The sequence below is a fragment of the Chelonoidis abingdonii genome, chromosome 13, assembly GCF_003597395.2.
Source record: "Chelonoidis abingdonii isolate Lonesome George chromosome 13, CheloAbing_2.0, whole genome shotgun sequence".
Taxonomy (NCBI): Eukaryota; Metazoa; Chordata; order Testudines; family Testudinidae; genus Chelonoidis; species Chelonoidis abingdonii.
The window spans coordinates 4,531,490-4,556,971 of NC_133781.1; the positions used below are offsets into that span (position 1 = coordinate 4,531,490).

Below are 25,482 nucleotides of genomic sequence, written 5' to 3' on the forward strand. Positions count from 1 at the left end.
GGTCGGCAGAGCCTCGGGCGCCGTCCAGGTGGGTTCCAGCCGGCACGGAGAGAGTCCCGGCTGGGCCGCAGAGGGCGCTTAAGGGAAAGCTCTCCGCGCACACCCGCTGAGCATCAAGCCGCTCAGCCCAGGCGCCCGCCACAGTGGAGCAGCAGCAGGAGCGGCTTGACGGGGAAGCTCATCCCCGGATTGCCGGGCAAGAGAAACGCAAGCCACAGCCCTCCTTAGCAACACCAGGTGCCTCTGTGGCCACAGTACTAAAACCTCTGAGCTACCGATGGTAGACCTGGAGAATTGATATCGGATTCTTCTCTCCGCCTGGCAGATCTAAAATTCCGCGGGCATGACGACAGTCTCACGAGCCCCAGGAGGAACCTATGCCTGGCGCGGCCGGCGCGAGCTCACCACCCGCAGTATATTATAATTGCTGTTGGGTTAGATTGTAAGTGTAGTTAACATAACTGCTCCAGCTTGTAATGTGCAGCTGGTAGCAGTATTGATCAGGACAATGGTTGTAGGAACTGCTATGTTGTAGTAAACTGCCTAACCGATGTGCAATGCCCTAGCAGTGAGCATGCTTTCTTGTATTACAATAAGTGAAATTGCACTGTAGGAAACGGTCGCAATTTGATCCTATAGACTTGTAAAATGCTACTGATTTTTACAACTGAAAACTGTTATTTGTTTGCATACTTCCCTCATAGGTCAGGGTGTCTAGACTTATTTTTTTTCTCATCTCTGACTTTCTACATGCCCTCTTTCTTGAATATGTGGTACCAGACTCGACATAATACTGACAGCTGAAGCCTAATCATCACAGCAGACAGATTCCCGAGTGAGTTGTTTTGTGTGCAGCAGTGTTACAACGTCACCAATATCAGTTCTGGGTTCACTAGACCCTAATCCTTTCTGCGATTCTTCCTAAGGTATTGTTCCAACTTATAAGTGTCCTCTTATTTAGCCATTATCTCAATCATACGATTAAGATTTGAATAGAAACCTATCCAGAACTATCCGGAACCCATTGCGTCATGCCCGTCGCGGAATCATTGATAACTGTGCTGTCGGACTGTTTTCTCAACTATTCTGCACCCATTCTATTTCCAGGTCATCTAGTTGGGCATTTCCATGTTTGTTTGAGATAGTCAAGGGAGACAGTAATCAAATCCTTACTAAAGGCAAGTATAGCTGGGGTGATGGACACAATGGCTTTGTTAATTCCTGCTCAGGCGGCTGATTACAACAATGGCCAATATCCTCTGGTTGTAATCCCTAGCTCTGGCCTCGGTGATTGTCTGTTTACACCAGGGGTTCAATCAATACTGGGCCGCAGTGGCGCCGTGAAGTTTTTCTGCAGCCTGCAAGTCCTCACGTCCCCCACCTCCCCTCGACTGCGTTTCGCTAGAGCGACTCTGGCCAGCCTGCACGGGGCGGCAGGCTCCCTGCTGCTACGTGCCCTGCCCCTGCTGTTCAGGGGATAAGAACAGTGGGTTAAGAGAGTCGCAGGCCATAGTGTTGATGTGGCTTCAGGTCCGGCCCCCACAGCTCCCATTGGCTGCGCAGTTCCTGTTCCTCTGCCCATGGAGCGCTGCGTGGGAGGTGCCTGAAAACAATCGCAAACACACACCTTGTCTTTTGTCCCATGTTCCAGCCTTTCCCAGAGCAGCACAGGCAGGCGGGGGGCGGTAGAGCAGGCAGAGCTCCTCCTCCCGAGTGTGCACAGGCCAAACGCTCCTAGCTCCTCCTGCACCAACCCACTGTCCTGAGTCCCCTCTGCACCCCGACCTCCGCACAAACCTGACCCACCCTCCCTGAGCCGCCTTCGCACCCTGCACCCAACCCCCTGCCTGCAGCTCTGCTGCATCCGCACCCTCCTGCACCAGCTCTCTTCGCTGCCCTGCTGCACCTGACTCTGCCTGAGCTTCCGCTGCCCGACCCTCTGCACCCACCTGCCTGAGCCCCCTGACACCCTCATCCCTGACCGCACAACCCAACTCCTCGCCTGACCCGTGCACATCCCACACCCCGCATCCCACACAGACCAGGATCGCCCTGCACCCCTGGCAGGAGGCAAGTGGAGGGATTTGGAAGGTGGAAAGGGCAGGAAGGGGTGGAAAGCAGGGCAGCAGGCCTCATGGAAGGGGTGGAGTGGGGTGAGCCGAGGAGGAGGGTGTCAGAAATGCGCCCTGGCCAGTAAGTAGTCCTCATGGGTCCTCATCGGTCATTTGACTTTGAAGACCCCTGTTTACACTATCTGGATCTAGGCCTCCTGACTCAATGATGACATGGATTATACAACCATCATCCCAGCCAGGGCTTTGTCAAGCTGGACCTTAAAAACCTCTAAGAATGGAGATTCCACCACCTCCCTAGGTAACCCATTCCAGTGCTTCACCACCCTTCTAGTGAAATAGTGTTTCCTAATATCCAACCTAGACCTCCCCCACTGCACCTTGAGACCATTGCTCCTTGTACTGTCATCTGCCGCCACTGAGAACAGCCAAGCTCCATCCTCTTTGGAACCTCCCTTCAGGTAGCTGAAGGCTGCTATCAAATCTCCCCTCACTCTTCTCTTCTACAGACTAAACTAGCCCAGTTCCCTCAGCCTCCCCTTGTAAATCATGTGCCCCAGCTCCCTGATCATTTTTGTTGCCCTCTACTGGACTCTAATTTATTCACATCCTTTCTGTGGTGGGGGGCCCAAAACTGGATGCAATACTCCAGATGTGGCCTCTATGTGCCAAATAAAGGGGAATAATCACTTCCCTCAATCTGCTGGCAATGCTCCTACTAATGCAGCTCAATATGCTGTTATCCTTCTTGGCAGCAAGGGCACACTGTTGACTCATATCCATCTTCTCATCCACTTTAATCCTCAGGTTCTTTTCTGCAGAACTGCCGCTTAGCTATCTTGCAGCAGTGCATGGGATTCTTCCGTACTTGTTGAACCTCATCAGATTTCTTTTGGTTCAATCCTCCAATTTGTTTAGGTCAGTCTGGACCCTATCCCTATCCTCCAGCATATCTACCTCTCCCCCCAACTTAGTATCATCTGCGAACTTGCTGAGGGTGCAATCCATCCCATCATCCAGATAATTAATAAAGATGTTGAACAAAACTGGCCCCAGGAACAACCCCTGGGGCACTCTGCTTGACACCGGCTGCCAACTGGACATCGAGCCGTTGATCACTATCCATTGAGCCCAACAATCTGACCAGCTTTCTATTCACCTTATAGCCCATTCATCCAATCCATAGTTTTTTAACTTGCTGGCAAAAATACTGTGGGAGACCATATCAAAAACTTTGGTAAAGTCCAGATATATCACGTCAAGATATATGCTAACTGTGCATTTCCTGGTTTGAGTCTGAAATGCCTTAGCTCTTCATGTACTGGTTTTCAGAGGTTTGAGTTTTGCTGAACTGCATGTCCTGAAAGGCATGAGATACCACTGGGTGTCTTTAACTCTGCATTAACAAAGCTTTTAGTCAGTGGATTGCTTGCCTAGGTTTTTTTGTTTGTTTGTTTGTTTTGTTTTTTTACAAAAAGAGAACTGCTGTTGGCAGGAGTTAGTGGACAGTTAGGCAGTTGTAATTATCATGAAGGTGTGACACTCAGACAACATTGTGAACAGGTAATTATGATAATACCTAACTTTACGTCGTCCTTTTCGTGAGTAGATCAAACAGCATAATCTCCATTGTACACACAGGGAAACTGAGACAAAGAGATGTGAAGTGACGTGACCAAAGTCATCCCACTGGCCTGTGGCAGAACTGGGAATAGAGCCCAGGGTTTCTGAGTCCTGGTCCAGTGGTCTCTGCACTAAGTGCTACATGAATCCTTAGTGCCCTCATCTGCCATACATTTAAATATTGTGGAATGGGGAGAATGGTCATGCTCTGAAACACTTGTAATGTGCAGTTGCTAGCAGAACTGATACATGCTCCCAACATGCCTGTTCTCAACTCCCCACCCAGAGGGCAGGGCTTCCAGAGATGCCAACTCATAGGGGTAGCATTGCACAGGAGATTGGCTCTGACCTCCCTCCAGAGATAAGACCCTCTCCAGATCCTAGTTTACATAAGGTAGGCAGATAGAAGGGCTCAGACTCCCCCAGAGGGGCCAGGGACCCCTAGATCCTGGCACACACACAGGGGTATGAAGAGGGGCTCAGACACCCCAGAGGGGTAAGGACTCCTGGAACATACATGGAACTGAAGACAGTAGGGCTGACAGGTCAAATTCCCCTACCCCTATTCCATGCCTCCTGCTCTGCCACCCTCCTTCACCTTAACCTTCCCAGTGTTCAGCCTCTCCTCTTCCCTTCCACTCCACCTAATCCCCATCCTGTCACCCTGACCTGAGCCCCCCAAGCAAGCTCCTCTACTACCCACCGCAAATATCCCTCCTCCCATCCCTGCAGTCCCAAACCCCTCTCCCTATTGCCCGCCTCTTCTGCCCCTAATTCTCCTCCCCTCCCAGCAAATATTCACATGTGTAATTTATTTTCTTTTCAAAAACAGCATAAGTGCCTTCTAAATTTTATGCTACATTCACATTACAATTCTCCAAAATAATATTACTACCCTCTCTGACAAAGGCAGATTGTAGGAAGATGCTTCCTTTGTTTCCATTCAGATTTCTGCCCATGATGGGGTTGAATGTCAAGTATCCATGTGTGATTCAGGAGCAATAGCCAGAACATTGGCTCTTGAGCCACAGAGATCTGGTGAGCTGCAGCTGGCTAGCACCCTTTTGACTTCCCAGGCAGCACATGCACAGTGTGATCCCTTTGGTGTGTGAGGGCAAGTCATACCCTCCTTGAAAGCTATCCTCATTCCATTTTCAATTTTGCTTCTCTCCAAGGGTGGGGTGGTCCATGAACTCTCTGGTGGTAACTCCAGAGCGACTGAGACTCTAGTGCCAGAATTAGAGCCCTGGTTTGATCCCTAGCTCTATGCAAAAAAGTTAGTAGAATCCATGAACCTTCAGCAATCCATGAACCTTGGTTGGTTGGTTGGTTTGGAAGGGGTGTGGACAATATTTTGGAAACCCTTTGGTCAAATGAGCCCAAGTTTGGATCAGTAACCCCACCTTGTGTCCTGAGGAGGCATGCCATGTTTCAATGCAATCCAATTAACGGTACAGATTTTAGAGTACTGAGAAGAGTCAAGGTTTAAACAGAGACTTGGGTTTAACCTTAACTATATAGCAGATTTCAGAGTAGCGGCTGTGTTAGTCTGTATCCGCAAAAAGAACAGGAGTACTTGTGGCACCTTAGAGACTAACAAATTTATTTCAGCATAAGCTTTTGTGGGCTACAGCTCTCTTCTTCAGATGCATAGAATGCATAGAATGCATCCGAAGAAGTGAGCTGTAGCACACAAAAGCTTATGCTAAAATAAATTTGTTAGTCTCTAAGGTGCCACAAGTACTCCTGTTCTTTTTATATAGCAGATGTGGTGGTCTGTTCCAATACTGCATTCACCACTGTAGTATCTGAGCACTTTCCATCAGTGTATTAATCGCATAACTTAGCATCTGCCATGTGCCATTTGTTTTCCTATCCTCTTTATAGGATGAGATCCTGCTCACTGGAAGTTTTGGGGTTATTGTTTTTTTAATATACATGACATTATGTATTTATGTTAAAGAAGGCAGGTCAAAGAAGCATGTCTGGCACTTGGCATGGAAGGTGGAGAGGTCTGACAGGATCCTTCATCCCTTGAGGAGTCCATTCCACAGTCACAGACCAGCCAATGAGAAAGTCCTGTCTCCTCAACAGATGAGCTTTACCTTATGGTTGAGAGTTCCACTGTGCCAGAAAAGCGAAGTTTTCAAACCTGGTCTTCATTCAAGAACTTAAGGCAGTCTTGGAGCTCCTTGGATAAAGACCAAGTCCTTGAACTTGATTCAATATTCTATGGGAAGCCACCGCAGAGAGCAATGACAGGTGTGATGTGCTTGCTGTCAGCTGTGTTGCTGGGGAGACGACCTGCAGTGCTCTCTAGTTGGAGTTTCCTAAGTACTGATAGTTTCACACCCATGTAGATCGCAGTGAAGTCCAGTCAAGTGGTGACAAACATATAAATAATTGAGATCAGGTCTTTGTTCACCAGAACGGGATGGAATCTCCTTGCCAACCAGGAATTAAAGAAAGTGCTACTCAGAGATGCTGAGAGTTCAGCAGCAGTGAGGAATCATAGAACCATAGAACTGGATGGGACCTCGAAAGGTCATCTAGTCCAGTTCCCTCCATTCATAGCAGGACTAAGTATTATCTAGTCAATCCCTGACAAGTGTCAGTCCAATCTGCTCTTAAAGATCTCCAATGATGGAGATTCCACAACCTCCATAGGCAATTTATTCCAGTGCTTAACTACCTTAACAGTTCAGAAGTTTTTCCTTATATCTATCCTAAACCACCCTTGCTGCAATTTAAGCCCTTTGCTTCTTGTCCTATCTTTAGAGGTTAAGGAGAACAATTTTTCTCCCTCCTCCTTGTAACAGCCTTTTATGTACTTGAAATCCATTTTCTCCAATCTTCCCTCATAGGTCATGTTTTCTAGACCTGTAATCATTTTTGTTGCTCTTCTCTGGACTTTCTCCAATTTGTTCATATCTTTCCTGAAATGTGGCACCCACGACTGGACACAATACTCCAGCTGAGGCCTAATCAGTGTGGAGTAGAGCTGAAGAATTACTTCTAGCGTCTTGCTCACAACACTCCTGCTAATACATCCTAGAATGATATTCACCCTTTTTTGCAACAGTGTTACATTGTTGACTCATATTTAGCTTGTGATCTACTATGCTCCCCAGATCCCTTTCTGCAGTACTCCTTCCCAGGCAGTCATTTCCCATTTTGTTTGTGTGCAACCGATTGTTCCTTTCTAAGTGGAGTACTTTGCATTGAATTTCATCCTATTTACTTCAGACCATTTCTCCAGATAATTTTGAATTTCAATCCTATCCTCCAGAGCACTTGCAACCCCTCCCAGCTTGGTATCATCTGCAAACTTTATAAGTGTACTCTCTGTGCCATTATCTAAAAAACTGATGGAGATATTGAATAGAACTGGAGGCAGAAGTGATCCCTGTGGGACCCCACTCATTATGTCCTTCCAGCTTGACTGTGAAACACTAACTACTCTCTGGGAACAGTTTTCCAAGCAGTCATGCACCCACCTTATAGCTCCATCTATGCTGTATTTCCCTCGTTTGTTGATGAGAAGGTCATGTGAGACAATATCAAAAGTCTTAATGAAGTCAAGATATAGCAAATGGAACTCCTAGATTATAGGATGATCTTCAGAGCTTCTTGAGAATTAATAATCAAATACCATCCCAGCATGGGTAACATGCTCTGCATGACTCCATTCCAGAAAGATTATTTCATTCATTGCTTTAATAACTAGCGCATGTCCCCAGCACATGGCCCCTCCGGCCTGGCCTGACCCTCTGGGGTTAGTTGGAATCAGCAAGATATTATTCACTTTGCCCATCCCAATCTCAGGGTTTGTGTCTTCCATGGATTCTCTGATGCCTAATAAAGGTTGAGCTATGCTGGAAGCTTTTTCCACACTCTGGGCATTTATAAGGTTTTTCTCCCGTGTGGATTCTCTGGTGTTCATTAAAGGTGGATCTATCCCGGAAGCTTTTCCCACAAGTCAGGCATTTATGGGGTCTCTCTCCTGTGTCAAGTCTCTTGTGTCTAACGAGTTGTGTGAGCTGACGGAAAGTTTGCCTGCACTTGGGTCATTTATGTGGTTTCTCTCCAGTGTGGATTATTTGGTGTTTATTAAAGGTTGACCGATCTCTGAAACTTTTCCCACAGGTCAGGCATTTATAGGGTCTCTTTCCTGTGTGGATTCTCTGGTGCGTACTGAGGGTGGATCTATCACTGAAGCTTTTTCCACATTCATGGCATTTATAGGGTCTTTCTCCCATGTGGATTAGCTGGTGTGCGGTGAGGATTGAACTACAACTGAAGCTTTTCCCGCATTTGAGACATTTGTAAGGCTTCCCTCCTGTGTGGATTCTCTGATGTTTGGCGAGGTCTGAGCACTGGCTGAAGCTTTTCTCGCAATCAGGACACTTATATGTTTTTTCTCCTGTGTGGATTCTCTCATGAATGATAAGGGCTGACCTTCAAAGGAATTTTTTCCCACAATCATTGCACGTGTTGGGTCTCTCTCCAGTGGAGATTCTCTGCTGAACAGTGTCTTTGATTTTCTCAACTACTCTGCTCAAATGACTGGATTTACCCTGTCTCTCTTAATCATTTCCATGATTCTGCTCTGGCCTGCACTGATTCTCTGGCATTCTTTTACACTCAGGACTCTTGAAAACATCCCCATCGGCTCTTCCTGATACTGTCCAATGTAGTTGTTCGGGACCTTCCTGCTGAGGGTTCACCTCCTCGCTCTCACTCACCATCCCATCACGTGCTGTGACAGAGAGAGAATCCAGACAGGAGCCACTCCCTGTGCCAGGGGGAAAGGAACCTCAGAGAGGGGAACAGGAAAGGGGGAAGAAACTCAAATAACTGCTGAGGAGATTGTAGAATCAGTACTGGCTCTACCCTCAAACCTTCCCAACAGGAGAGAAAGGAGGGGCTCATTTCTGTCTCCTCACCCCATTTCAATACTGATGTGGAGAGGGGCTAACAGGTCAGACAGGACTGGTGACAACTCATGACTAAAGTCTGTCATGAGGATAGAGAAATTGATTTGTGAGTTAGTTTAGTTGATTCTTCACCAGTGTGGGCATCTCTCAAGATCTCCCTTTCCTCAGAGCCCGGAGATCAGGGACCCATGGCTCCTCCCATTCTTCCAGCTAGGAGATCGTGTCAGGTTGGGAATTCACGAATTCTGTTTGGGGACACAAGGAAACAAGTGTTGATCTTGTTCATTGAGGTCAGTGCTGTTACTACTTCCAGAGCCAGCATCTGAGTAACAAAACCCAGAGGGGATCCTTCTCCCTTCCCCCACCCTACTGGGCTATAAATCATACAAGATCCCATGATGCACTGGTGTGCCACTCTGCCTAAGGGTTCATCCGCTCTGCCTAGGGAACGCCCTAACATCCCCCCCTGCCCCCAATACCTATATCCATATCCTTCCAGAACGTAAGCCAGAGATATTACAGAAGGCTCATCTACATGTTCAGTTAATGCCTGGCAATCCAGAGGGTGAATGCACAACACATTAGCCTTTGGGTATTGACTGGCCACATGGACCCTGCTACCATGCATTGAAGGTGCAATGTAGAAAATCACTACACTCCTGCCTACAGTGCAGAGCAAAGAGCCTCCACTCATGGGGTCACTAGCAGTAGGGAACCATCCCCATACTGATCAATGGTCAGTCAACCCTTCCCCATCACCCAGTAGACTTGTTCTGCCATCGCAGAGTCCTGAGTCCCAGTGCAGTGTGTGGACCAAAGATCAGCCATCCTCCCTTTTCTTCTGTAGCGACCTATCCCATAGAGTTCTCCTGGACCATAAAGTACCTCATGAACCCTCTCTCAGCCCAGCCCCTCACATTGCAAGGAACCAGCATTTCACAGAGATCAGCCACAGCCAGGAAAGGACACTGAAGAGAGTCTAGAACATCTGGGGTGTCCTGCTAACACAGCTGGCCGAGGCAGAACAAGATGGAGGGGAAGCACATTGGGCCACTAGTGATTTAGGCAGAGACAGACATGAAACATTTGTCCATTTCAGAGATGGCAGCGGGGTCAGAGACAACATAGGATAGGACTTGCCCTGGGAAGTGCAGGGGAGAGACAGTGAGTTTGTTCATCTTCCCTTGGCTATGGGAAGAGTAGCAGCATCATTATGACCCCATGAGACAGTCTCTCACACACAGGATCAGGGGACTAGTGGGGATGATCCCCTTCAAATCTGGGGGATCAGTGAAGAACCCTGCAAAGAATCTGACCCCAATGCTTCAGACACATACATACTGTGGCACGGCACCTTCTCGGTCTCCCCAGCCTCCGCTACTTTTAGCCCTGGTGAGACAAGCTTGGGTAATATAGTCCCTCTTGGTGGCACAGGGGAAGTCCGTTCCTTCTCTCCACCAGTCTTTTTAGCTTATTTTTCTCCCTTATGGGAAGTGTAGCGAGGCAGTGTGGCTCCCCACCGCCCCGGAGGAGGAAGAGCCTGTCCGGAGGCCGGAGTGGGCAGAGCTCGGAGCTCTGAGCCCGCCCCTCAGATGGTCAGGTGGAGACTTGGAACTGTAAAGGCCAGCTCTCAGAGATCAGTAGGAGCTCAGCTACCAGAGACAGCAGATGTCCCTAGGGGAGCCCGAGACTGGGAAGCTACTGCAGCCAGAGGTGGCTGCCCAGACTGGCCGGGCCTACCCTATGCCCGCTATCCAGAGGAGTTGCTGGACCTGACTACCAACTCCTGCCCCGACGAACCCATGCTCCTGGACCCCCCAGAGGCCAATGGGGGACTCAAGTAGGGCCCAAGGGAGAGTGTGGAAGTAGCCCAGGGGCAGCCAACCCCAGTCTGGCTGTAGCACTACCAGAGCCTATGTCAGTGTGTTGTGGCCAGGATCCCCACTGACTAAGCAGCGGATTTTCAGCTGCTGCTAGGGCCCCGGCTGGGACGCAGTGGTGTGGGAGTGCCTGCGTCCCCCCTGCCACCCAACTCCGGGGTGGCAGACTCCCCCTCACCCTGGGCTGAGGAGGCCAGAGCCTATTATCACTGCTCAGCTCTGCCTGAAGGGCCTGAGCACCTTGACTCAGCATTTGTTGCCCCGCCCTGACCTAGGGCTGGGACTTATGCCAGCCCTGCCAGAGGGCCTGAGCTGCCCGACTCAGTGGTTGGTGCCCCACCTGAGCCAGGGCCAGACTAATCACATTTCGGCTGGCTACAGCACAGGCTACCAAGGGAGATCCCCCCTGGCCGGACTAATCCCCTGGAACCATTAGTGTGTAGTGAGCCAGTGTGGCTCCCCACCACCCCGGAGAGGGTCAAGCCCTGGTGAACTCATGTACAGGAAGGAATGCAGCCTCTCCTGGTGAGGCTCTCTGTCTTGCTACTCCTAACCTACTGGCAGCAAGAATTCTTCTCTCTCTTCTCCTCCCACTTCTTCTCCCAGGGGAGAGTTTAAAAAGGTCTCAGGCAGCCCTTAGTTGGAATCAGCTGATCCAAATTAACCTCAGATGGCTCCCTCTCAGCTGATTCTAACTGATACTCTGGTAACCCCTTCTCAGCTGAATCTGATTGACCTGTAGTTATCCCCCAGTTGATAGGGAGGAGGGCCTTTTAACCCTCTGAGACTGATTTCTACTCCCACCCCTTGCAGCTGTCTGTCCTGAGTTTATCACATAACCCCCACCCTCCCCCAAAACTATAAGGTTGGGCTACTTGGGTCGGCAAACAGCGTACCCTTGAAAAGCCATCCGCATTGCCATGCTTGATTCCGGACCTATGTTGTACTCTGAAGTGGAAGGGTTGTAGTGACAGGAACCACTTTCTCACTCTTGCATTTCTCTCTTTGTTTTGGTGCATCCACTTCAGAGGGGCATGGTCTGTGACGAGGGTAAACCTCTGTCCGAGTAGGTAGTAGCGAAGGCTTTCTATGGCCCACTTTACTGCTAGGCATTTCTTCTCTACTATGGCATATTTACGTTCCCTGGGCAGGAGTTTCCTACTGAGGAACAGGACTGGGTGTTCTTCATCTCCAACCATTTGTGAGAGAATTGCTTCCAACCCAACCTCAGAAGCATCGGTTTGCAAGATAAACTCTTTCTCCCAGTCTGGAGCTACCAGCACTGGGTCAGTGCAGAGAGAGGTCTGCAGATCTGCAAAAGCCTCCTCAGCCACCCTAGACCATCTTACTATGTCTGGGCCACAGGCTTTTGTTAGATCTGTTAACGAGCATGCCCTGGTGGCAAAGTGGGGGATGAACCGCCTGTAGTATCCAACCAGCCCCAGGAACGCTCTGATCTGTTTCTTCCAGATTGGTTGGGACCAATTTTGTATTGCCTCTAACTTGTTGAGTTGGGGCTTCAACACGCCCCTCTCCACTATATACCCAAGGTATATAGCCCAATTGCGCATTTGGAGGGATTTGCAGTCAGCCCTGCCTTCCTCAGGGTGTCCAGGACTGTTTCCGCCTTCCCCAAGTGTGTCTCCTAGTCTGGGCTATGTATAATGATGTCATCGAGATAGGCGGCTGCATACTTGCCATGTGGACACAACAGTTTGTCCATGAGCCATTGGAAAGTTGCAGGAGCCCCATGTAAACCAAAAGGGAGGAGAGTGTATTGATACAGTTCCTCTGGTGTTGAAAAGGCCGTCTTCTCTTTGTCAGCCTTGGCCAAGGGAATTTGCCAATAACCCTTGGTCAGGTCAAGGGTGGACAAAAGTCAAGCTTTTCCCAGTCGGTTAATTAGCTCATCTATCCGGGGTATAGGATACGCATCAAATTGGGACACTTCATTCAGTTTCCGGAAGTCATTGCAGAACCTCATACTGCCATCTGGCTTAGGTACTAGGACCACTGGGCTTGACCATTGGCTATGAGACTCTTCAATGACTCCTAACTTCAACATTTTCCTGACTTCTGTCTTGATCTCTTCTCTTTTTGCCTCCGGGATCCAGTATGGTTTGACATGCACCTTCACTCCAGGCTCTGTGAAGATGTGATGGTGAACCTCAGTAGTCCTGCCTGGCTTTTCTGAGAACACGTCCTGGTTGCATTTGATCATGTTGATCACTTCAATTCATTGGTCAGGGGTCAATTCCAGGGATATTCTCACTTGGCCAGGCTGGTTGCTTTCGGGGGGAGGTGACCCTAGAGTGACCACATGAGCTTCTCTGTCTTGCCAAGGTTTCAACAGGTTTATATGATAGATTTGTTCCAGCTTCCGGCAACCAGGCTGTCAGACCTTGTAATCAACCTCTCCAATGGCTTCTATTATCTCATATGGCCCCTGCCATCTGGCCAGGAGCTTGCTCTCCACTGTGGGTACAAGCACCATTACCCAATCTCCCACCTGGAATTTTCGGATTGTCGCTTGGCGATTGTAGTATGTCTGTTGGGCCCCTTGCACCATCTCCATGTGTTCCCACACTGTGGGGGTGACGAGCTATCCTGTCTTTCATCTGCAACACATGGTTGATGGCGTTTCTCCCTGGGTTCAGCTGTTCTTCCCAACCCTCTTTGGCAATGTCCAGTATGCCACAGGGGTGGTGATCATATAACAGCTCAAATGGGGAAAATCCAGTTGAAGTCTGAGGAACCTCCCTTATAGCGAACATTAGGTATGGTAGCAGGGTGTCCCAGTTCTTCCCATCCCAGCTCACCACCTTTCGTATCATGTTCTTTAATGTTCTGTTAAAACGTTCGATGAGGCCATCGGTCTGCAGATGGTAGACTGATGTCCTTAGGGTCTGTATGTGGAGTATTGCACATAAATCCTCCATTAATTTAGATACAAAGGGAGTTCCTGGATCCATCAGGATCTCTTTGGGTATTCCCACTCTAGCAAAAATTTGGATTAATTCTTTAGCTATGGTCTTGGACATTGTGTTCCATAGGGGAACGGCCTCGGGGTATCGGATTGCATAATCTAGCACCACCAGTATGTGCTGATGGCCTTGGGCTGATTTCTCTAGTGGCCCTACTAGATTCATAGCTATTCGCTCAAATGAGACTTCAATAATCGGTAGAGGCACCAAAGGTACCCTTAAGAGTGGTCAGGAGCCATGTAATTGGCATTCCGGACAGGAGGCACAAGATCGTCGGACCGCTGCATACATTCCAGGCCAAAAAAACCTCTGCAGAATTTGATTCAGGGTTTTATCTACCCCTAGATGCCCCCCAAACAGATGGCTGTGGGCTAGCTCCATCACGCCCCTCTGATGCTTCTGTGGTACTAAGAGCTGTTCCACGACTTGCTCTTGGACCTGGACTACTCTGTAGTGCAGACCCTTCATCATCATATAATATAGCCATGGGACCTTGGCTCTTCCTTCCACAGGGACTCCATTCACCTCAACTAGTTCTTTTCAAATATTGTTATATATTGGATCATTGGCTCGATCCTGTCCAAAATTCTCTCGTAAAGGTCCAATTTGCCCAAACTCAGGGGGTTCTATTTCCCTCTCCCTCTTGAGGGAGGTCTCTGGGGAACTGGGCCCAACTGCTGGTTCATCAACCCCCTGCCTAGTCCCCTTGTCAGTCAGGCCAACTCTTTCCCCTATGAGTATAGGCTTCTGGTTCTGGGCCAAGACTCTCGTTCCCCTCCTCTTATCTGCCCTCCTTTCTCGCCGAGTCTTCCGGGTCTTACCAGGGGGTGAGAATAAATCCTGGGCAAATTCATGGAAGACTAAAGTGGTGCTACCTATCGAGTTCATCCCATTGCTCTCTGGGTTATTACTTTCTTCTGACTCCTCTCCAGGAAGTAGACCGCCAAACCCTGGGAAGTCTCGTCCTATGAGGATTGGATAGGAGAGTTTTGGGACCACCCCCACCATCACCTTAGTTTCCCAGGACCTCTATTTTTACCAGGATGGTGGGTAGTAATTGACATCCCCACGGACACAGGATATTCCTGTGCGCTTGGCCCAGGATAGTTGATCTTGCCCAACTAACTTTCCTGAGACCAGCGTGACTGCACTTCCTGAGTCTACTAATGCAGTGGTCTTTATATCGTTCATTTTAACTGGCCTAGTATATTTATGAGGGACCATCACAACCCCTACTAGATTTATTAAGTCACATGGTTCTTCTAGATCTCCCAGATCACATTGTATGGGCTCTTCTAGGTTTGGGCATTGGGCAGCTATATGCCCTATGTCTCCACATGCATAACATCAGTACCCTGCTCGGGGCAGCCCTCTATTTTTCGGGTTGTTAGGCCTTACCCCCTGAGTCTTTCTCCCCCAGTCCCTCCGAGATCTCCGGCCACTCTTTGGTCTCCTTCCTCCCCTCCATAGATCTGCCCGGAACTCCAGCAATTCGGGCCCTTGGTACAGCAATCTGCCTCCTATTTTGGTGCCTTCCTTCCCCGGTGGTCCGAGAAAGTTCTTGGGCTGCTAGGTGTCTCTCTACAAGGGCAAGTAGGTCATCACAGGAGGAGGGATCATTTTGACTGACCCATCCTCGTATATCTGGTTGTAGCCCTCTCATGTACCTGTCCAAAACTATGATTTCCACGATTTCCTCCAGGCCATGGGTCTCGGGGCGCAGCCACTTCCTGGCTAGGTAGATCAGGTCAAACAGCTGGGACCTTGGTGCTTTGTTGTCTCAGTATTTCCACTCATGGAACTGCTGTGCCCTTATAGCTGTTGTCACGCCAGACCTCGCCAGGATCTCCGCCTTTAGCTGGGAGTAATCTGAAGCTGCTTCTGTTGTCATGTCAAAATATGCTTTCTGTGCTTCCCTACACAGAAAAGGAGCCAGGATACTGGCCCACTGGTCTTGGGGCCAAGCCTCTCACTGGGCCGTTCTCTCGAATGTGAGGAAATATGCCTCCATCCTCAGTAAGTAGTGGCTTGCCCGCAGGGGCCGAGTCCCATGGAGGCCGTGCGCTAGGGTGGTCAGTGCCTTTAGCTGGTTCACAGCCTCATGCAGGGTGGCTCAATCCTGAGCCGCCTGGCTCATCAGCAGTTGATTTGTCTCTTGCTGTATTCGCACTGACTCTTGCTGGGTAGCCGTCTGAACCCTGGTAGCCTCTTGTTGAGCCGTGGTGGCCTGCACCAATGCCTTCACTACAGCCTCCATTTTTTAATTTTTTTAATACATAGGGGGTGATTTACCCTGCCCTGAGATGGCTTGCCACAAAGTCTCACTCACACATCCCACTTTTGACACCATGTGTGGCAAGGCACCTTCTCGGTCTCTACAGCCTCCACTGCTTTTAGACCTGGCAAGACAGGCTTGGGTAACATAGTGCCTCTTAGTGGCACAGGGGAAGTCCGTTCCTTCTCTCCACCAGTCTTTTTAGCTTATTTTTCTCCCTTATGGGAGGGAATGCAGCCTCTCCTCCTGGTGAGGCTTGCTGTCTTGCTACTCCTAATCTACTGGCAGCAGGACTCCTTCTCTCTCTTCTCCTCCCCCTTCTTCCCCTAGGGGAGGGTTTAAAAAGGTCTCAGGCAGCCCTTAGTTGGAATCAGCTGATCCAAATTAACCTCAGGTAGCTCCCTCTCAGCTGATTCTAACTGATACTCTGGTAACCCCTTCTCAGCTGAACCTGATTGACCTGTAGTTATCCCCCAGTTGATAGGGAGGAGGGCCTTTTAACCCTCTGAGAGTGATTTCTACCCCCGCTCCCCACAGCTGTCTGTCCTGAGTTTATCACAACACACACAAACACACACAGCTTCCAACACCTGACGGAACAGGAATCCTTATCCAGCGAGTTCACAGTCTCATAATTCTCCTGCATCACATCTCTGTAGAGGGCTCTCTCACCCTGGTCCAGCAGAGCCCATTCCTTCTTGGAGAAATACACAGCCACCTCCTCGAAGGTCACTGGCTCCACTGCAGACATGGCCCTTCCCTGTTCCTCAGGAGTATGGGATAAACTGCACTGGGACACGATTCTGCAGCCTGTCAGCAGGAAGAAGGAAATTTGAGGCAGTTTCAGAAGGGGCATCAGTCTATTTCACATCTTGTTTCCCCCTGGGTTCTTTCCCTGCAGACAGACACTCTAGATTCTGCAATGCTGGGGAAATGCTTAAGCCCAAGATTTTCAGAACTAGCAACAAGAATTAGTTCTCAAATCCACAGTCAGGTCTTTCAGTAAGTGGCCTGTGCTTTCAAAAAGCTGAGCTTGCAATGCTGGGGTTCAATTCTGAGTGCCCAGCACTGCTCATCATCAGGTCATTTATTCTAGTGCCTGAATATGGATTTACAAAATTAACTTTAGGCTCCTGTACTTACAGATCTTGGCCTAATCATTTAATTACAGTGCAGACACTGCCCCTGCCACTAGGAATAAACCCACAGAGACATTATTTAATCCTTGGTAACAGAGATTAAATGAAGTCAATGGGACCACTCACATGGCCAATGACAAATAATTGTGTAAGTATTCATGGGATCAGATGTGAAGTGAGTAAACAAATCTTATCAAATGGAATCACTGTGCACACACAGCAGAGACTTAGTGAACCTCTGTAACACAGCTACATCAAAACAGGTTTTACCTGACTACAGAGAGGAATGTGTCTGACCAAGGAATTCCATCTCTTTGCTATGCAGTTTCTAGCCAAAACACAATGTGCTAGAGCTGCTGAAAATTTAATTCTAATCCCCCCAAAAAAACACACACACACCATCCAGTGTCTTCTCAAAAACAGACTGAGTGATTCTTCTTCAAAGTTCCTAAAATAAATTCACTGAGGACAGAGACCTGTCACCCTAGAGATGAACACAGGAATTGCCAGACTGGATCAGACCTGAGGTCCACCTAGTAACTTTGGCCCAGATCCACCAAGGGTTTTAGGTGATGCTGCAATCCACAAATGCCCTGATGGGCTGCCACCTAACCCGGTAGGCACCTAAACATACTTGGTGCCTAAACTTTTGCTGTAGAAGTTCCCTCATCCCTAAAGTTCTGCCTCTGAGCATGCTAATGGCTACCTCACTCTAGGAGTCTGGACACTCATCTCATGACTAATCCACCATATGACCCACAAACTGGGAAAATATAGAAATTCTTTCACTTGGCTCATAGCAGGGGCCAGGTCTGGCAGGTGTGCTCATCAGCTGCCTAGCACATGCTAAGTGAAGGGGAGGAGATGAAAGGAGCAGGCACTCCCGTATAACCTTCTCCCCAGTAGTTAAGGCTCTCACTCAGCATGGAGGAGACCTCGGTCCACTTCTCCCACCTGCCTGATCTCTGCCATCTCACTGGTAGGTGCCCACACCACTAGACCAGAGTGTGACTCCTATTTGCTTGTGGGCTTAATATTTAATTATTTGTGCAAAGGGGAACAACTTCAGTAGGAGAGATTCACTAACAGACCATCCCATAGCCTGGCTGTTGGGACACCCACCTAAGAGGTGACAGATCCCTGGTCAGACCCCTTTGCTTCATCAGGAAGAGGGGAGACTGAAGTGGGGGTTTCCCATATCCCAGGGGAGTCCCCTACCCACTGGGGTGAGGAGAGTTCCTGCTCCTCTGCCTGCCCCTGGCCACTCTGTAGGGAGTTCAGCAGGTGCTGAACTGATTCTCACAAGAAACACTTCAGGCACCAAACTGCCTGCTTGGAGGAGAAGGGTCCTGGTTGGAGTTCACAAGCAGAGACGGGTGCCTCCCAGGGTGGGCTTAGAACAGACCTGTCATTATGGGTCATCTCCCACTGGTTGCCTTCAGCAGCTCCCCCCACCCAGCCAGCTGCCTTCTGTGGATCCCATTGTTAGACACCTCTCTCTGCCCAGTCACTGTACAGGCAGCCAGAGCACCTAATTCAGGCTTTGTGACCCACAGGGTTCTTCCTGTGACTTTCCAGGTGCACAAACTGCGTTCCCAGGAAAGTCAGTCTGCCCCGGGTACTGCAGTAAATGGAGCTGGGCAGGGCTGGGAGCTGGGAACCTCCCTCCCCACTGATTGCTCCTGATGCCCCTGCCAGTGTCTACCCCTGTCTCCCTCCCGCCCCCTCTGCCTTCCCCTCGGCTGGGAGACTTGGTCCCTGGCCTGGCCCGAGGCGTTCGCTCCCCAGAGCTGGCTCGGCTCCTGCAGGCGCTGAGGGGGGTAGAGCCGGGGGGAGGGTCAGGGAGGCAGCAGCTCTGGGGCCACGTCTACACTACGGGATAATATCGAATTAGCTAAAATCGGTTTCTTAAAACTGATATTATAAAGTTGAGTGTGCACGTCCACACTAGGCATGTTAATTCGATGGTGTGCGTCCATGGTCCAAGGCTAGCGTCGATTTCTGGAGCGGTGCACTGTGGAGCCGTTCCGTAGCTATCCCATAGTTCCCTCAGTCTCCCCCGCTCCTTGGAATTCTGAGTTGAGAGCCCAGTGCCTGATGGGGCAGAAATCATTGTTGCGGGTGGTTCTGGGTACAGCCTCACCCCTCCCTTTGTAAAAGCAGCAGACAACCGTTTCGCGCCTTTTTCCCTGGGTGAACTGAGCAAACGCCATAGCACAGCAAGCATGGACCCTGCTGAGATCAGTAACGCTATCGTGAACGTTATCAACACCTCGTGCACTCTCGTGCTCTCTATGCTTAGCCATGAACTGCAAAGGCAGGAGGAGAGGAGGAGGTAGCTACGGCAGCACGGCGACGAGAGCAATGAGGACATGGACACTGAATTCTCCCTAACCGCGGGCCCCTGTATTTTGGAGCTACTGCTGGTAATGGGGCAGGTTCTACCCATGGAACCCCGATTTTGGGCACGGGAAACAAGCACAGACTGGTGGGACCGCATAGTTTTGCAGGTGTGGAACGATTCCCAGTGGCGGCAAAACTTTCGCATGCGTAAGAGCACTTTCTTTGAACTTTGTGACATGCTTTCCTCTGCCCTGAACCGCCATAATACTAAGATGAGAGCAGCCCTCACAGTGCAGAAGCGAGTGGCAATAGCCCTCTGGAAGCTTGCAACGCCAGACAGCTACCGGTCAGTCGGGAATCAGTTTGGAGTGGGAAAATCTTACTTGTGGGCGCTGTGTGCAATTAGCCCAAAGACAAATCAATAAGCTGCTGCTACGAAAGTAGACTCTTGAAACATGCAATGCATAGTGCGCATTTGCTGCAATGGGTCCCTAACTGTGGGGGCCTAATGGAAACCCTAGCTCTATCTTGGCCTCAGAGCGCGCCAGGGCACCCATACGTTAAACCGCAAGTACTTTTTCAAATCGTGCTGCAAGCACTGGCGATCACTAAGGACGTTAGTCACAACGTCCACTTGGAGTAGCCAGGAGGGTCATGACGCTCGCATCTTCAGAACACTACTCGTTTAACGTTCAGCCCAGAGGAATTACTTCCCAGATTCAGGAAAAACGTGGGGATGGTGAAATGCCTTCATTATCCTGGTGACCCAGCTCTTACCCTTGAGCTCATGGCTCATGAAGCCATACACAAGGCACACGGTGAACAGTGTCAGGAGCTGTTTCAACTACACGATCTGAGCAATGTGCAGTATTCCTTGTTATATTTAGAATGTGCATTTGCTGTATTTAAAAGGGCGCCCTTTGTTTGCGCTAGGTGAACATTATTATCTCGCTCAGACCTCAGCCAAACCAATCCCGTTGTATTGCTGCTGGCCCTGTGTCTCCACCATCTCTGCAGGTAAGGCATGACATTTATGGATCTGAGGCAAATCAACCTCTTGCCTATTAGCTACGAGCAAGCCAGACTACCCTCACAATGAAGACGGATAGAAGCATACACACCAGTAGAGCGGTGCCGCGCAATATCAAGAGAGCCTTGAAAACAGAGATATCAGCAACGACCACCCCAGGTAACCGTGTGACTGCGTGTTGTTCCCCTTGGATGAACCCTCCCCCCTTGATTGACTCAAATTCCCTCGTAAGCAACACCCTTCCCCTTACTTACGCTTAAACCTAAGAAAATAAATCCCATAGTATCGGTTAAAAATCATTACTTCTTTATTAAAAAATCAATTCAGATATAGAGTATTAAAAAAAAATCATGATAATATCTTATCTATATAAAGTACATACCATGTAAGCAACCCACCTCCTCCACCCTGATGTATTCATGTTATTAATAAAGTAAATACAAGAACGAGCCGAGATATTCAGTCCCAATATCCTGCCTGCTTGCATTTGAGAAAGAAGATAGAGACGGGAAGAAAAAGTCCTATAAGACTCATTTCAAATGTAATGACAAGCCTTGCATAACGAATCCAGGGCCGAACTGGATGCGTCAGGACGATGCAGAAAGCCTGCCCCCATCCATTCTTACACGTCGTAGCTGAGGAGTAATGGACGTAGGAGTGAGCTTTCGAGAGGTAGTTAAACATTGCGGCTTGCAGCGCACTCTGTAAGCCGTCTGCTCTCCTGAAGATCCTACTATGCTATTAGAGAGATTCAGTTTGAGCCGCAAAGCTGCTGCCAGCGTCCAGCATCCCGCCACTCGCGATCTCCTGCCTCACCTCTCATCATCAGCGTCTCTCCTATTCCTCCACTGTGCCCATCACTGGCTACATTCCATAACTTTCTACAATGTCGCTTCTCACCTCATTCTATGAGCTCTGTCATTGGCCGTGACTTCCGTGATTCTAAGAGAACATAAGTCAATACTTGTTTTTCTTTCTCTTTCCTCCTATCCACTTATCTGAGCTACCTTCGTATGCGAGGGAGCCGGACAACTGTGCAGCTGCCAATGGGGGAGGGCAACCGGGAGAAAGTATGCAAAACATTACATTTTATAGAACATTTTATAGAACGTTCATAAACACTTCTAACGTGCACAGTGAATAACATATCCACCTTACATACGCGACATTGATTCACTAGCAAAGTCAGCATTTGCATCGTTATATGAAGATGCCGTGCCTGTGTCAGATCTCACGACGCAGTCCAGCATCCAGATTAAGTTCCATCGCACATGGTAAGCTTCTGTTGTTACTTCTCCAGCTTATTATACACAGGACTATGAGCCTTGTTCCTTAAGCAGTGAACTCAGCAAACCCCAAACCCCCTCTCTTTCCCCCTTCCCCCCCACCCCGCTACTTGTGTCTATCATTAAGAACACTGGATGATCGGGTACCTTGGGAAGATCCTGCTCTGCAACTGCTGAAAACTTCACCTATTCATTCCTCCTCTCTCCCCCCGCTTTTGCTACGACAAAGGATAGGATTTAAGCGGCTCCAGTAGAAAAAATCGCCAATTTGTCTAGCCCCTAATTAAAGTCCTGAATTTCAACCGGTTTACAAAATGAATGATATAACTCTCCTGAGAATACCACGCAGGACGCCCACAGAACGATGTTCTGATGTATTCCCACGCAAGTCACTGGCAACTCGGCTCGTTACTCTTTGAAGCGATGATTAGGTACCGAATTAACCTGCCCCATTGCATGGCGTGGAAAGTTCATTACATTCTGGACCAATATAGGGCTACCCTGCCACGAAAATTCTCTCAAAGCTGGAAGTCTAGTACCTCCAAGGACGATTTCAGAAATTTATTTGTATGATTTCTTTCCCTCCCCAGACATCTTTTTGTTTATCATCTTTTCCTGTAACTTGTATCGGCTGATGCATCCTCAAGCGTTTGATTCAATTCAATCATTATAATATACGCTTGTTTAAATCTCATTGTTGATATTATCTATAATGTTTACACTCACCAGAGGTCGCTTCACTTTTCATCTGTCTGGTCTTGTGGCTTGGGGCTGGACTTTTCTTTTTTTTTTTCATTCTGGTGTGGTCTCATCTATAAATCAACTCCTGTTCGTTTGGCTAACTTGTTTTCCTTTAGTCTGGGCCTCTCTTAGCTGCTCTTCCGCCTTCCTCTTCCTCCTCATTCTATCCCCTAACTCCGCCAATCATCCTCTATGCCACAGTTATATTCCTATTACTCTCTCTACCCTGATCCTACTGGCCAGTTTTGGTTGTTACTGTTTGTGCGTCCCTCCTATAAATGCTATTGTCAGTCGCGTCATAGATAGCGGTCATTTTCGGCCCTACCCTTCTTCCGTTTGTCTCTCTGTTTCTGTTTTAGTCCTTCTTGTACTCTCTTTATTTTTACTCCTCACTGCATGTGAGGCCACTGCTTTTTTTGTTGGCCTTTTTTCCCTGCATTTAGACTTGTAAAGTCTTTCAAATTTTCATTCTTCTTTTTCGCTATGTTATTCTCTAGCATTAATCCTCTCCCCACATACATCAGAGCCTGAGTAATCTCTTGTCGCGTCTCAGTGTTTGTGCTCTTTCGTATTCTCATGTAATAATCTTGCATTGTTACTCTTTCTGATGCTTTCTCTTTCGTCTCTTACCTGTTGTCTATTCAGACTTCCATCTTCTGCCATCAACTAGGAAATTGATTCTCAAATATTGGGCTTTCCTCATGTTTACTCTAGCCTAGTGCCTCTACCTCTATTGCTGCTCTAATTTCATGTTTTCACTGTGGTACCTCCCGAAGCCTAATCTACTTTCTTATTACCTTCTCTACACTAACACTATTCCGAAGTAGCAATATCGATTTTAGCGCTACTCCTCTCGTCAGGGAGGAGTACAGAAATCGATTTAAAGAGCCCTTTATATCGATATAAAGGGCGTTGTAGTGTGGACGGGTACAGCATTAAATCGATTTAACTCTCTTTAAATGGATTTAAACGCGTAGTGTAGACCAGGCCTGGGACTCGCAGACCCCCACCCCCCTGGGAGCAGAGCTGGGGCGAGGAGGGGCCGCTGGTGCAGAGTCACTTTCCTGCCTGGCCCCAGCCCTTCCCCCGGGTCTCTCCCCTCACCTGCAGGCTCTGGCTCAGGAGTTGGTGTCTGCAGAGCCCCGGAGCTGCCCCCGGAGAGAGTCCCCCCGGCTGGGCACAGAGGGGCGCTAGGGAAGGGCTCTCCCCGCACACACCCCGCTGGGAAGCAGCAGCAGCTCAGCCCGGGCTCCTGGGTCAGAATAGAGACGGCAGCATCTGACGCGGGAAGTTCAGCCCGGATCTGCGGAGCAGTAACAGCTGCTGAAGCCGCTGCCCTAGCTACCACCAGACTCCCGCAGTTAAAGTGTGTTACAGCCTGGGGGCAGATGCGGAAGGGATGCCAGAATGCGAGCAGGGGCAGGAGAAGAAGAAAAGCGATGGGGTGCAGAAGATGTGGTGAAGGAAGGGGAAATGGTGAAGATGTGGTGAAGGAGGGGAAATGCGCTCAGAACCCCTCCCTAGGTGGTATTAAAGGTGCTGTGTCACACAGGCACACACAATCCAGAACAATTCATAATTTCCATTTGTGTTTTAGATGTTCAAAGAATTTCTTATCAATTTTATTAGCTGTAACAGGCAGAGGCATGTAACCTCATAGCTGCTCACAGATTTATCTTAGTGCCAAATTGGACTCCCTTTCTTGTAGTTTTATTCCTTTTAATGGCTGTTTTTTGAAAATGTTTTGTTCCTAGCAGTCCAAAATTATTTTGGTTAACATTATCCAGATAGATGGCATTGTGCTACTTCCTTTACGTTTTAAAAAGCAAATCATCTTGGGAAATATTAAGTGACCGTAGGGTCTTAAGCAACCCATCTTATACTTTATTAATAGCTTACCATATGAATTGATGTTAATAGCTTAAGCAAACCATCTTATTTTTCTAGTCTATCACTTCCTGAGTTTTCTTATGATTTTGTAACTTGCAGTTTTTATTTCTACATTTTTAGTATTTTTATCCTATTGCACAAATGTATTCTTTATGATCAGATGTTATTAAGACGTATAGATCTCAGGGGCTGCTGTCAAAACGTCTGCAGTTTAATTTGATGCCCCAATGAACACTGCTTTCCTCAATTGCTGTTTTGTCCATCTATCCAGTGCCTCAGTGCTTTGACATGTCATCACTTGTGCACAGAAATGACTTCCCAAATTTTCATTAGGAGTACTTTCGTCTGTGAAATCCATCTGAAAGGCAACATTCTACAGTATTTTTACTAAAATTTATTTACAGTATTAGACAACCCCAAGAATTCAAAAATAATCATTCATGCATTAAAAATATGATATTTTTAAAAAGAAATACATTTGGGTTCTATTTGTTTACATTTTTGCGTCTATAGTATATATTAGCTTCATATTGTCCAGCTTTTTTCCTTAACCAGGAAGGCTAGAGTCCTTTTAATGAAAGCTGCAATTATCAGTGAATCCCTTGATTCCAGCAGCTTCTGCCTTCAGATAAATTCCAAACATTGCCATTGCCATGATAAAATCAGGAGAGTTGGCGGCACAGGATACATGTATTTGATTACCTAGAACAAGAGTTGGCAACCTTTCAGAAGTGGTGTGCTAAGTCTTCATGTATTAACTCTGATTTAAGGTTTTGTGTGCCGGTAATACATTTTAACGTTTTTAGAAGGTCTCCTTCTAAAAGTCTATAATATATAACTAAACTATTGTTATATGTAAAATAAATAAGGTTTTTAAAATGTTTAAGAAGCTTCATTTAAAATTAAACTAAAATGCAGAGCCCCTGGGACCAGTGGCCAGGACCCGGGCAGTGCGAGTACCACTGAAAATCAGCTTGCGTGCTGCCTTTGGCACGCGTGCCATAGGTTGCTTACCCTGACCTAGAAACACACAGCATTGGTATGAATAGGAATACTGGTACTACATCAAATTAAAGGCTTGTTTAAATTATTTCTAGATAGAGGCCTTCATTTGCAAACAATGATTGGGTGCTACTTCTCCCAAAGAATGATTTAATACCATTTTGGATTTCTAAGTATATTGGTCAACACTATTACCTATTACTGTTTGCCAAAAGCTAGGAATGGGTGACAGGGATGGATCACTTCATCTGTTCATTCCCTCTGGGGCATCTGGCATTGG

The 25,482-nt window shown here is 48.2% G+C and overlaps 2 protein-coding genes across 2 annotated transcripts in view; both read right to left on the reverse strand.

Annotated features, from left to right (window-relative positions):
• The window catches only part of LOC116825935 (uncharacterized), a 299,602-nt gene that overhangs the window by 227,441 nt on the left and 46,679 nt on the right, over positions 1–25,482 (reverse strand). The gene's annotated exons all lie outside the window — the stretch shown is intronic.
• Positions 1–25,482, reverse strand: part of LOC116837182 (uncharacterized) — a 233,574-nt gene that overhangs the window by 166,968 nt on the left and 41,124 nt on the right. The window contains 1 exon segment of the mRNA XM_075072051.1: positions 7,536–8,115. Within this exon segment, the coding sequence (XP_074928152.1) occupies positions 7,536–8,115 (580 nt within the window).